At 38.6% G+C, this 12,647-nt stretch overlaps 1 protein-coding gene across 1 annotated transcript in view; it reads left to right on the top strand.

The window, feature by feature from the left end:
• Nucleotides 1-10,844, top strand: part of LOC146651454 (inactive dipeptidyl peptidase 10-like) — a 155,919-nt gene extending 145,075 nt beyond the window's left edge. Inside the window, exons 23-26 of the mRNA XM_085384551.1 lie at nt 337-395; nt 5,681-5,756; nt 6,042-6,115; nt 8,860-10,844. Coding sequence (XP_085240677.1) covers nt 337-395; nt 5,681-5,756; nt 6,042-6,115; nt 8,860-8,976 — 326 coding nt within the window. The 3' untranslated portion in view covers nt 8,977-10,844. The remainder of the gene's footprint in view (nt 1-336; nt 396-5,680; nt 5,757-6,041; nt 6,116-8,859) is intronic.
• Nucleotides 10,845-12,647: the final 1,803 nt, after the last annotated feature.

Genomic DNA, 12,647 nt, shown 5'->3' with positions numbered 1-12,647 from the left:
CCACAATGCCTTCCGAATCATGTGACAACCCCTTTGCTTTCGTACTCGCGCTTAGCTGTTTCACTCGAGTGTTGTTAGCTATTATTAGCCTATAGCCTATCGTTCACTCAAAAGGCGAGATGGGTGCTTCGACTTACGAAAATTTTCGACTTACGAAAGACCCTCGGGAACGAATTAATTTCGTAAGTCGGGGTTCCACTGAGCAGTAAGATTGGTTATTAATGGTCACCATTTGTCCACCATGAAGTGAAGAAGTAATATTAAATTAATCATGTGTTAATTAAAACAACAACAATGCCATGTCTGTTAACAGTTTTATTCTGGTTTTCGATAAAGGGTCTGCCTTCACTGAGAAATACTTTGGCTTTCCAGCAAGAGAGGACCACAAATACCAGGTACACTTGTATGTTAGTGGTGGGTTTTTGGGTTATTATGTTCCATATAACATGTTCATATCTAGCTAATAATTCTTATTTATGTCACAACTCTAATACTAAATACAAGAATACTGAATGCAGACGCTCACAGATTGATGACGGGATTTAAAACTTTCACATTAACAGCAAATACTTACAGGAAACACTTCAAAGGGGAGAGTTGTTTTTTTTTATCCCTTTAATTTTTTTTTCCTGTAAGTATTTGTGGTTCAAAAGTGAACAGATGGTGTAGAAGTTACCCAGGTAAGTGGAAGTGATAAATATGTAAAGGGACAAGACTGGGTTTAGTGGTAGGAAACCAAAGATGTTGCAGATGTGGCATAGTGTGAAAAAGCACTGAACAGTGCAAAAATGCACAGTTAGTAACTAACCACATGAAATTAACCCTCATGCAAGTTATCTGTCAGTGCCACAACAGAATTTCTGTAAATCTACTTCTATATTTGCAGCATACAGCCCTCCATCTCTTTCAGAGTTTTCATACAAACTTTCACTCTTTTTGCACTTCATTTTTTCCCCAGTTACGATCAGTTTCCAAGTTTTTGCCTCTGAGAAGAAAACCCATGCCATGAAGTTACCTCCACCACGATTCTGTGTATCAAAGTATTAATAGTTGATAACAACAGCTGATGGCACACGTTGTTCAGTTTTTGATTGATCAGATCATAGTATATTCTCATTTGTTTTTTAACTTTACATTTAGCAAACACTAAGCACTATCGTGCTGCACCTTTTTATTCAGAGTAGCTACATACAGACCTGGCTGGTATAGTACTGCTAAGGTGGTCATCATTCCTTAACCTCTTTCTGCAGAGAAGTTCTTCAAATCTTTATGTTTGGACACTAATAACTTCATTTATGAAAGCCCTCATTGTTTGATCATTCACTTTGGTTGGACTCCTGTCTCTCTGAACATTTCCGATGTTTCCAAACAGTCAGTGAGGTCACGATGCTCCCTAGAACACTTAAAGTTTCAGTTTCTGTGTTTCCCTTGATCTTTATCTCAGCACAGTGAGAAGTCTCCAGTGAGTTTCTTGTACTTGCAGGCTTTAGGTTAAGTCCTGCAGTGTATATAATTTATAATGTACAGTGTAAGTCATGGGATCGTAGAAAGGTGTGTCTGTTTTTATAAATTTTGCCTACTAGTTTTAATTTGTCAATCACAATCAAGTTTTCACCACAATTTGCAGCAGCAAAGGGATTACATACTTGCAAGCCATGCTTGCAAAACCTTCATTTTGTTGCCATAATTTAGTGAGTGCACACTGATTGTGGAGAATTTAAAAAATGTATTATCCCTGTGCCTTTTCTGAATTTTTGTTAAAAATAAATATGTGTTGATTTTTTTTTATTTTGTGCCGCTGTAGAATTCACTTCTTCTCCAGTAGTGGCTGAGGTTTATTTGTGTTGCTATTTTTATGTGCAGCCGTCAACTATATGTGTGTGTATATATATATATGTATATATATATATATATATATATATATATATATATATATATATATATATATATACTAGGGGTGGGGGAAAAAATCGATACTGTGTAGTATCGTGATATTTTGTTTGCAAATAATGTATCGATACAGGGACGGCAGAAATCGATATTTTGTTACAAAAAAGGATTTTGTGGAATGGAACATGCTCTGAGTTCAGAGCATGTTGATCCTTTTTCTGAGCAAGAATCCTGACATTCCTTCACTGTCCAAATGTGTTTAACTTTTTTTTGGGCAGCAATAAACATGACAGTTTACTTATTTTAATTTAAGACATGTTTTATATTAATTAAGTTTAAAACTTTTTTATTTAATGTAAAATTATATTTTGTTTTAATTTACTTTCAAATTCTTCTGTTGCTGAAGGGGCTGCATAGTTTTCATAAATTTCATAGTTCAGAATAGCTATAATTGTACCAGATGGTTGCAATCAGTTAAGTTGGACTAGACTGTAATACAAACCGTTCAGTTTGTCAACAATAAAACTGACTGAAATGAGAGACTGAGTGTGAGACTTTGATATTAGATAAAATAAATATTGATAAAGTTTACCTTTATGTACAGAATCTGAATATCGCAAAATATTTTAAAAAATTGCAATAATATCGTATCGTGCGTTAAGTATTGTGATAATATTGTATCGTGGGATGTATGGTGATTCCCACCTCTAATACACACACACACACATACATATATATATGTATATATATATATATATATATATATGTATATATATATATATATATGTATATATCTTGCTGGTGACATTTTACAGAGCCACCATAGAGAGCATCCTAACGTACGGCATAACAACATGGTATGCAGGGTGCTCAGCTGCAGACAGGAAAGTACTGCAGAGGGTCATCAACACAGCCCAGAAGATCACTGGCTGCTCTCTGCCCAGCCTGGAGGTCACTGCAAACTCTCGGTACCTCAGCAGAGCTGGCAATATCATCAAGGACCACTCTCACCCCAGCAATCAACTGTTTGAACTATTACCGTCAGGCCGACGGTACAGGTCACATAAAACCAGGACAAACAGATTCAGGGATAGCTTCTTTCCCAGAGCTATCACCGTAGTAAATAAGCACAAAAACAATTGAACCTATTCCATACCGTCACTGTCATTATATTATGCTGCTATTCATACTGTCATTATATTAATGCTGCTATCCTGTATATATTGTACATACTATTGTTTGAGTACTTACGATTGTTTTTTTTGTACTTTTTATATTTTACATTTATATTTATTATTGAAACTTGCACCAAGGGAGTGGCACTCCAATTTCGTTGTACTCTGTACAATGACAATAAAGGCTATTCTATTCTATTCTATTCTATATGTATATATATGTATCTATATATAGTTGTCAGCCACCTCCTGTACATGGATGACATCAAGCTGTATGCCAAGAGTGAACGAGACATCGATTCACTGATCCACACTACCAGGCTATACAGCAATGACATTAGACTGTCGTTCGGACTGGAGAAGTATAGTCGGATGGTAACAACGAGAGGGAAGGTAGTCAGAACTGAGGGGATTGAACTACCAGAAGGCAACATTGCAGACATAGAGGACAGTTACAAGTACCTGGGGATTCCGCAGGCGAATGGGAACCATGAAGAGGCCGCTAGAAAAGCTGCAACCACCAAGTACCTGCAGAGGGTCAGGCAAGTCCTGAGGAGTCAGCTGAATGGCAAGAACAAGATCCGGGCCATCAACACGTACGCCCTGCCCGTGATCAGGTACCCTGCTGGGGTAATAGGCTGGCCAAAGGAGGAGATAGAAGCCACTGACATAAAGACAAGAAAGCTCCTTACCATGCATGGAGGGTTTCACCCCAAGTCCAGCACCCTGAGGCTGTACTCTAAGCGGAAGGAAGGGGGCTGGGGACTGGTGAGTGTCAGCACCACAGTCCAGGATGAGACAACGAACATCCAAGAATACATTGGGAAGATGGCCCCAACTGACCGAGTGCTCAGTGAATACCTCAGGCAGCAGAAACCCAAGAAAGAGGAGGGAGACGAGGAACCATCATGGAAGGACAGGCCCCTGCACGGTATGTACCACCGGCAGATAGAGGAGGTGGCTGATACCCAGAAATCCTACCAGTGGCTGGACAAAGCTGGACTGAAAGACAGCACAGAGGCACTAATCATGGCAGCACAAGAACAAGCTCTGAGTACAAGATCCATAGAGGCTGGGGTCTATCACACCAGGCAAGACCCCAGGTGCAGGCTGTGTAAAGATGCCCCAGAGACAATTCAACACATAACAGCAGGGTGCAAGATGCTAGCAGGCAAGGCATACATGGAACGCCATAACCAAGTGGCCGGCATAGTGTACAGGAACATCTGTGCCGAGTATAACCTGGAAGTCCCGAGGTCAAAATGGGAGATGCCCCCAAGGGTGGTGGAGAATGACCAAGCTAAGATCCTGTGGGACTTCCAGATACAGACGGACAAAATGGTGGTGGCTAACCAACCGGACAAAATGGTGGTGGCTAACCAACCGGACATAGTGGTGGTAGACAAACAGAAGAAGACGGCCGTAGTGATCGATGTAGCGGTTCCGAATGACAGCAATATCAGGAAGAAGGAACACGAGAAGCTGGAGAAATACCAAGGGCTCAGAGAAGAGCTCGAGAGGATGTGGAGGGTGAAGGTAATGGTGGTCCCCGTGGTAATCGGAGCACTGGGTGTGGTGACTCCCAAGTTAGACGAGTGGCTCCAGCAGATCCCGGGAATAACATCGGAGATCTCTGTCCAGAAGAGCGCAGTCCTGGGAACAGCTAAGATACTGCGCAGGACCCTCAAGCTCCCAGGCGTCTGGTAGAGGACCCGAGCTTGAAGGATAAACCGCCCGCGGGGGCGTGCTGGGTGTTTTTGTTTATATATATATATATATATATATATATATCTCTCATTGGCAATGTCTGAACCTTATAACAGTTAAAAGTCCTGGTAGTTTCAATCATCTTTCATTTTGCAGTTATTGAGGCCACTGTGCTTCCTAGATCACTCAAAGTTTTAGATATGTTTCTATGGCCGTGCTTTGGTCTATGCTTTGCCACAGTCCAAAGTCCACAGCGAGTTTTTTAGACTTACTGGCTTTATGTTATGTTCTGTCATGCAGTGTGAATTATGGGCTCTAATAAACACAGGTGTATGCGTTTCTAAATTATGCCCAATAAATTTAATGAAAAAACAATCTACATGGATAAATAACACTGCAGGCACTAAAAGAAAAATGTGTTTGTTTTGGTCTGGTCTGGGTTGAACTAGAAAAATCAAAACTGTTGTTTCCGCAGTATTTCTAGCACTGCACCACCAGATGCAAACAGATTTTAAGATGTCCAAACTGCCTCTCCTCTCACCTTTGCAACTGAAGTTTCTGTTTAAGATCAGCAAAGTACAAAGTTCTGCTGATGGCAGCGCAAAATTAAAACTCATTAAGGGAAGCTTTGATCTCTGCTGCTCAGTCACTTGACAGTTTTGTTACTTCAGTACATCCACCCTTGCTTACTGACACTTCCATCTGTGTTTGGTTGCATCTGATAGAAGTTGCTATAAATATTTATGAGTGGGAACTGATGCTGTTTAAAGATGTAGTTTCTTGTCTTCTAACCAAAGTTTTATGCTAATGGCTTCAACATTATGAGCTGTTTTATTAGATTTAAATCTGATATAGTTAAGCTGTGTCTGATTCTGCACTGGGTGGTGACTGTTCACTGTCTCCTGCAGATTTCCAGTCTGCTCAGCAACATCACAGGACCTGCAAGTCCATTGAACTTTCTTATTATCCACGGCACAGCAGATGGTGAGCATGGGAATAGATAAACATGATGAAGCAGATATGTAGCTGTAGAATTAAGTAGGGTTTACTGCCAAATTAACTGTAAATAAGTACATACTGACAATTCTTTTTTGCAAATTTAACATAAAAATGAATGCAAAGGAAAAAAAACTGTAAGTGTTAGTCTAACTATTGCATTTCTTTTATTTTACTGAATTCCTAACAATGCTCTGCATAATGGGGTGAATGGTTGTTGTGCAAAGTTATTGCATTGTAAATTGTCATTGCAACTCTTTGTTCTCTTGACAGCCAATGTTCATTTCCAGCATTCTGCTGAGTTGGTCAAACTGCTGTCTGCATCAAATGTTAACTACACTCTCCAGGTGACTTCTGCCATCTCCTCTCTGCATGACATTCATTTCAGTTCCCTAACAAGAGCGGACCCATGTGCTGTGTTTGTGAATTTATCAACCAGCCTTCTTATTTTTATTCTCTGAAGGTTGAAAAGTCATTTAACAAAAGCTTCTGCTTTCCCATGTGTCCATATCAGAAAACAGTGTGGTCAGATATGTGATGGTTTCTTTCTGCTGCACAAGATAATCAGGTCTTGGCAATTAAAGCAATGTTTGTGGACAGCTGCTTGTGTGAGCAGATGCTAGGCAACGTTTATATGAATAATTTTCCAAACAGTCTATTTTGTGTCAGCGAGATTTTACAAACTGTGGTTAAAGATAAAAAAAAAAAAAAAATCCGTTTTAAATGTGGCCGGTTTCGCCTTCAAAATCATCTTCTCGTATAAGATGATAATTAGATAATTCAGTAAAAGTCCTGGCATGCCCCCTTGCATTTGTGCCTCTGCAGTGGTTACTGGATCTCCCCCAGTCTGTTAAAACTGTGATCCTTCAGCTTGATTTTCATTTGCATTAGTTGGGTACACAAAACTGCATGTGACATCTTTTGATTCTTTCTCTGTATGAGAAAGTGCTTATTTCAAACTGAAACATTGTCAGAAAAACTAGCCACAGAGACCTATGAAGAATAAAAATAAATAAATAAATCTAATGGCAACACCCATGGTGCTGAAATAAGTTAAGAGCCATTACTATTGAATTTATATAAATGACAATTAATATTATTAATTAGAAAGAAACAACTGCACTACGAGTGCACTGATGTGCAAGCTCCACATTAAAGGTAAATTTAAATATTATAGGCTTCAGTGCATTTAAGTCTGACACAGTCTTGTAGTCTGATGATGGAGATGTGGAAATCACTTTTAAATGAGGCCAGATTAAAGAGAAATGTTAAGGCACTGGCATTGGCACATGAAATATGATAAACAGTTGAAAAATGTAACTGATCAATTTTCAGTCTTTTAGTTGGAGTTCCAGCAGTGTAGAACTGACATGGCAGCAGATTAATACCAGCATTAAAACAGATGACATATTTTCTGAATCATCATCTGAATGCGTTCACATTCATGTGACGTTGTGACTTACACTACACTACTGTAACTTCCATCACAGCTTTCTTTAGTGGCATTAGTAAGGTATGCCTCGGCGGGTTGCGTATAAAAGGGCAGCTACTTTGTAATGTTATGTTCTTTTGGAAATGAAGCAGTGAAAACTGTAAGAAAAAAAAAACTTAATCTGCTCCAGACCAAGTTATACACTCTTTTAAACTGGCTACCACAGTGATGTAGCCAATTAAAAAGAGGTATTTAAAATAAAAACTAATTTAATGGTACAGCTCAGACCCCTACACTTCTGTTCTTTTGAGATACTTTTCATACTAAAAAGGAATTCGGTGTATACTCATGTTATAAGTCAAGTTTCTCTCATTTCTACCAGCTGTTGATCAGCAGGAGGGTGTAAAGTCATTAAAATAAATGTATATGCCATCTCCCTGCACTCAGATGCATGCTACTCCCCCGAACATGATCGTGATGGTCACATGTCATGTTTAACACCCACTGCTCAACAAAATTGTACAAAAAAATCACAACACTTTGAAAACTCCTCAGATCTCCATGGGAAAATCATGCTGGATTTTTATTCTGATTATTAATTCTGGAATGCTGTAGCAAATGCCAATCAGTCTCTGTGGTGTGAGCACAGGGCCCACTAGAAGATGTTGGTACCTCAGACCACCCTCATAAAGTCTGTTTCTGATTGTTTAGTCAGATACATTCACAGCAGTGCCCTGCTAGCCAAATGCAAAAAAACCCAAAAAAACCCAAAAAAAAAAACATAAAAAAAACACCAAAGAACTTGCAAAGCCATTACTATTTTGGGGGTTCTCTAATTCCCATCCTCTCATTGTTACCCCTCTAGTAACTGTTGCACTAGAGGAGCTTTTAAAAACACCAAAGCAGCTGAAACTGATTGACAGCCCCTCTGCTGCTTAACTGAACAGATCAATATCATATCAAAGTTAAGTTATAAAATGTAACTGATGCTAAACTCTGATTAAAAAGTGTTCCTTTAATTTTTAAATTAGTTTATTACAGTAATTGTATTCTTCAACATGAGTGTCTCAATTCCTTTATACACTTTAGATTGATTCTATATAGTCACTGTATTTGCATATTTTATTTGGGGTGGTGCGGAGTGTGGATCCTGATGACCATAGGGTAGCACTGGAGCATGTTTGCTATGTTGTTACCTCTGAACAGTTTCTGCTCAAATGTGTAAAGAGAAAACACAAGTAGCCCAGCCTGAACTCTCACAATTCCTGCTTAGTCAGTACATTATAACCACTTGCCTAATAGTGTTAGCATGTTAGTCCTTTGAGCGCATCCAGTGGTTAGAGTCTACAAGACAAGTGAAGGTTCCCTGTGCTATATGGCAAAAAGATCTTAGCAGGAGATCCTTAGCCGCAGATCAGAACATACTGTCACCAGTTCATCCGTTCATTGTTTTCTTGTCTTTCATCAATGTCAGCTGATTATTACCAATGCTAACTGGTATTTGCTGGTGTAGTTTTGTTGGCTGTACTATGATGTTAATATCAAGGCAATGTTTTATTTTGTTTTTGGAACTCCTTTCTTTCACTTAGAATATACATCATTTCTATGTTTTTTATTACAAAGAAATAATGACTCTCCTTTCCATTTCCTTCTGACTAGATATTCCCAGATGAAGGACACAACATTATTTCAGTAAAGAGTCAACACTACTTTCTGAGCTCAGTGCTGAACTTTTTCAACCGCTGCTTTGAGGAGGGGTACAATGAAGATGATTAGCTCCAAGTAAGCTCCTGTGGTAAGGTGGTTTTATGGAGAGTGCGCTGGAGCAACTGCTGTAGTGAGCCAGCGATGAGAGGTTGTGTTTCCCTGAACATCTGCTGCCTGATAAAAATGATTAATAAAACCCCACTGACCTATAATATTTAAGTTAGGTCCCTTCACATTTGTTGGAATGCAAAGAAAGTTAGAGCAGTGAATCTGAGGTTGTGGGGAAAAACAAAAGATAGGTTAATATTATACTACCATTTAGAGTTCTGTTTTGAATGTTTGTACCATGTAATGCATACAAATGTCAGGGAATCAAAGAAACTTGTATTTTTTTTGTATCTTTCCTGAAATCTACTGTGAATTCATGTGAATACATTCTGTGAACAGAGAAAAATCACCTATAAATCCACCAAATCGTATCACTATCAGACCGAATCACCAAACAGTTCCTGCAGGTGCCTTTACCTCATATAGTCTTTTCTGAGCTTCGGGCAAACACAGCAATACAAAAATATCGTATGACAATATGTAACAGAGAGTGAAATGGGGTTTAGCCATGCTGTTTAAATCAGGTAAAGAAAACCTTTAATATGAAAGTTTCAAAAAGGAAGTTACTGTGAGTCTTAGTTTTTTGTATTTCTTCTTTTATCTTTGTTAGAAGGAACCTGTGTGTCTGTTCAAGATGAATCTGCTATTTGGGTGCACATTGCCATGTGACATATTAAAAGTATTAATTGTGTTATTCAGGGAAGATTTCTTAGTTTAACAATATCTTCATCTATGTTTTTAGAAATAGATGAATAAATTTCAGATGTTTGTGACCAGCTTGAACCTTTACTGTTCCACACAGTGTTTAATATCCACAAAATGTGAAAAGAAATTAAAGTGGAGAATGGAGAAAGTTCATGTGTAAGATAAGCAGTCTATGCTGTACAGTGCGCTTTGGCCACAACAGAACTCCTGTAATAAATACTGCATCTTTCCTTCAGTAGCAAACTGATTGTTTGTTGACCATAACCCTGTGCTGCTCACACTTCTACACTTGCCTGACAAACTGCATCTCATGTACCATATATATATTGCCCTCTGTAGTTGACATTTGTATACTTGGAAACATTTGTACGCTCAAATAAACTGACAAACTTGACATTTTTAGATCTGTGTGTTGCATTAATAGATTATTTTGATTTTAAAGTGACAGTGCATATATTCATGAAGCTCCAAGGTCACTCTAATGTAACTAGTATAGTATAGATCACTGAAATGTTCCCCTTTGCTTCAGCGATACAGAGTGATATGACTGGATCAATGGCAATTTTGCAGCTGGGGCTCATACAGAGCTGTCAGGATGTGCTAAGCATAGCAAATGGCATGCAGATTAAAAGCTGATGAGTAGGGAGTCTCCATAATAGTTCAAGGTTTTTTTTTCCAGCTTTTATAAGTTGTATTATCATCAGTTATATTATGCTGACATAGTGTCAGTTGCTGTACTAGCATAGCACTGCTAAACCATTCAACTAAGTAAGGAAAAACATGAATCCAGCATTACTTTAAGACATGAAGGTCAAAAAATCTGAACATTTTCAAGAAATGTGGTGGGACTGGCTCTCTGAGTATTGCCTTTAGAAAAGAAGAGTGGTGCTTACAAAAAGATATGTTCATTAGAAGCACCAGTTCTGCAAATTTACCAATTAGCCGCATCCAATGAGAATCCATAACAATGCTTCCCAGCGATACATCTAAACATCAGCTGAGACGTTTAGATATGAGACCAATACTGAATGACAACAAGGCTTTGCAGGTAAAACTCTTGGAGATTTACTCAGAATTTAAAGTAACAGTTCATCAACATAGATATCGCAGCATCCTGCAGAGATCCACCGTTTCATTTGCAGCTTCTGTAACAGCTCTTTGCTAGCCTGATTAAGTCTGATTTAGGCTCAAATCACCTTTAAGCCGAAAGTACCTAACAGTGACAATGTTAAGCAAATAAGCACACCTCTCAAAGTATTACTAGTAAGGAAAGGGAATTCAAGTAAAATGAAATTTGATCATCATTGGGAACTTTTAAAACATCATATTATGTGGTGGAAATGTGCTGCAGTTATTAAACTGATGTTGTGATCACATTGTTTTCTCAAGTTAAAAAATGTTTAAGGAGAGTAACATTCAGACTGATAAGAGCAGTGTTATTGTTTGTTTGCAGATGTTTAAAAGTGGGTACTTGTTGTGTGAATGTGTATAAAAGGTTTTTTTTCATCCTCTACACAGTATATGTTTAACTTCTGTTACTCTTTTAGGGTGAGGCCTAGACTTTGGTGGTGTTCAAGCCAAATGCTAAAAATGCTCAAACTAACCCTCTGCATGTCTTCTCTCACTGCCTTTGAACACACCCTCACCCCATCCTGTGTCTTTAAACAGGAAGTTTTTCCTTGCCACTGTCGCCAAGTCCTTGCTCAGAGGGGGGGTTGTTTGCTGTTTGGGTTTTTCTCTGTATCATTGTAGGGTCTTTACCTTAAAATACAAGGCACCTTGTGGAATGTTGTTGTGATTTCATCCTACATAAATAAAATTAAAGCCTTGACTGATCTTTGTGATCTGTATTCTTGATTTGGCAAATACTTTATGTTCAATGCCCTTCCTGATCCAACCTTCCCGATTTATCTGGGCTTTGGAATGGCACTTGAAGAACACTGGCTTGTTGCTTTGTAGTTCCACGCAACCAAGCACTGTTCTTAAATGCTTCTCCAATTTGGGAGCTGAAGCATATTGCAGCTGCCATAGGTCAAGAAGCATGCTACACCCTGGACAGGTTACCAGTCCATCGCACTTACACCTACAGTCAATTTATCATCACCAGTTAACCTAATGAGCATGTGTTTGGACTGTGGGAGAAAGCATGATTTCCCAGAGAGAATCCACAGAGACACGTGGAGAAAATACAAAGTCCAGTTTAAGAAGCCAGAAACTGTAATTTTTAAAATGTCATAAATGCATTTTGGCCTTGCAGTTCTTCTTTCAAAGCTTACCAAACAGGTGAAGAGTCCACAAAAAGAGGTAGATGTTAGCCCAAATGTAACCATGTCACCAGTAACTTTAGAACTGAAAGATCTAAAACTGTGAGTTGACTTTGTTCGGTTGTCCTATTATTTTCTTTAGATCTGCGTTGACATCATGTGGTTATCAAGATTTTTTTTCTCATTAGACAAGAAAGAAAAACAAAGTCTCCATTGGGAGCGTCATCTTCAGGAGATGACTAACAGGACTTTCAGAGAAGAGAAATATTTGTTTGTCGTTAAACACCTACTGATCACTGTTGGTGTTAAAATAGACCTTTTCACAACATCTTCCATCTGGCTAGGTTGCCATGTTGATGCATTCCTCCTTAAAAAACGACCAATAATGTTTGTTTTGAGCTCTGAACCACCATAGCTGTTACACATTTTGCTGGCTACTACAAATTTAAGAATTAACATCTGCTTGGTCATTCAGGCTTGTAAGTGCAGGCAGTGATTAATGCACACAGACATGCAGTGTTGATGCAAGTATGTTTGACTTTAAATAAGAAGATCTTGCCTGCTAAATCATTAATGCAGGTAGCCCATGGCCATGACAGATGACTGGGTCTCTTTAATGTGACTGCCAAGGTAACAAACAAATGAAACTTTAGATTGAATTGC

This window comes from Rhamphochromis longiceps, linkage group LG16, assembly GCF_057381845.1.
Source record: "Rhamphochromis longiceps isolate RC_006_pf linkage group LG16, R_longiceps_female_GT1.1, whole genome shotgun sequence".
Taxonomy (NCBI): domain Eukaryota; kingdom Metazoa; phylum Chordata; class Actinopteri; order Cichliformes; family Cichlidae; genus Rhamphochromis; species Rhamphochromis longiceps.
Note: the sequence above shows the minus strand (reverse complement) of the source record. Positions and strands in the feature narration are given on the sequence as shown.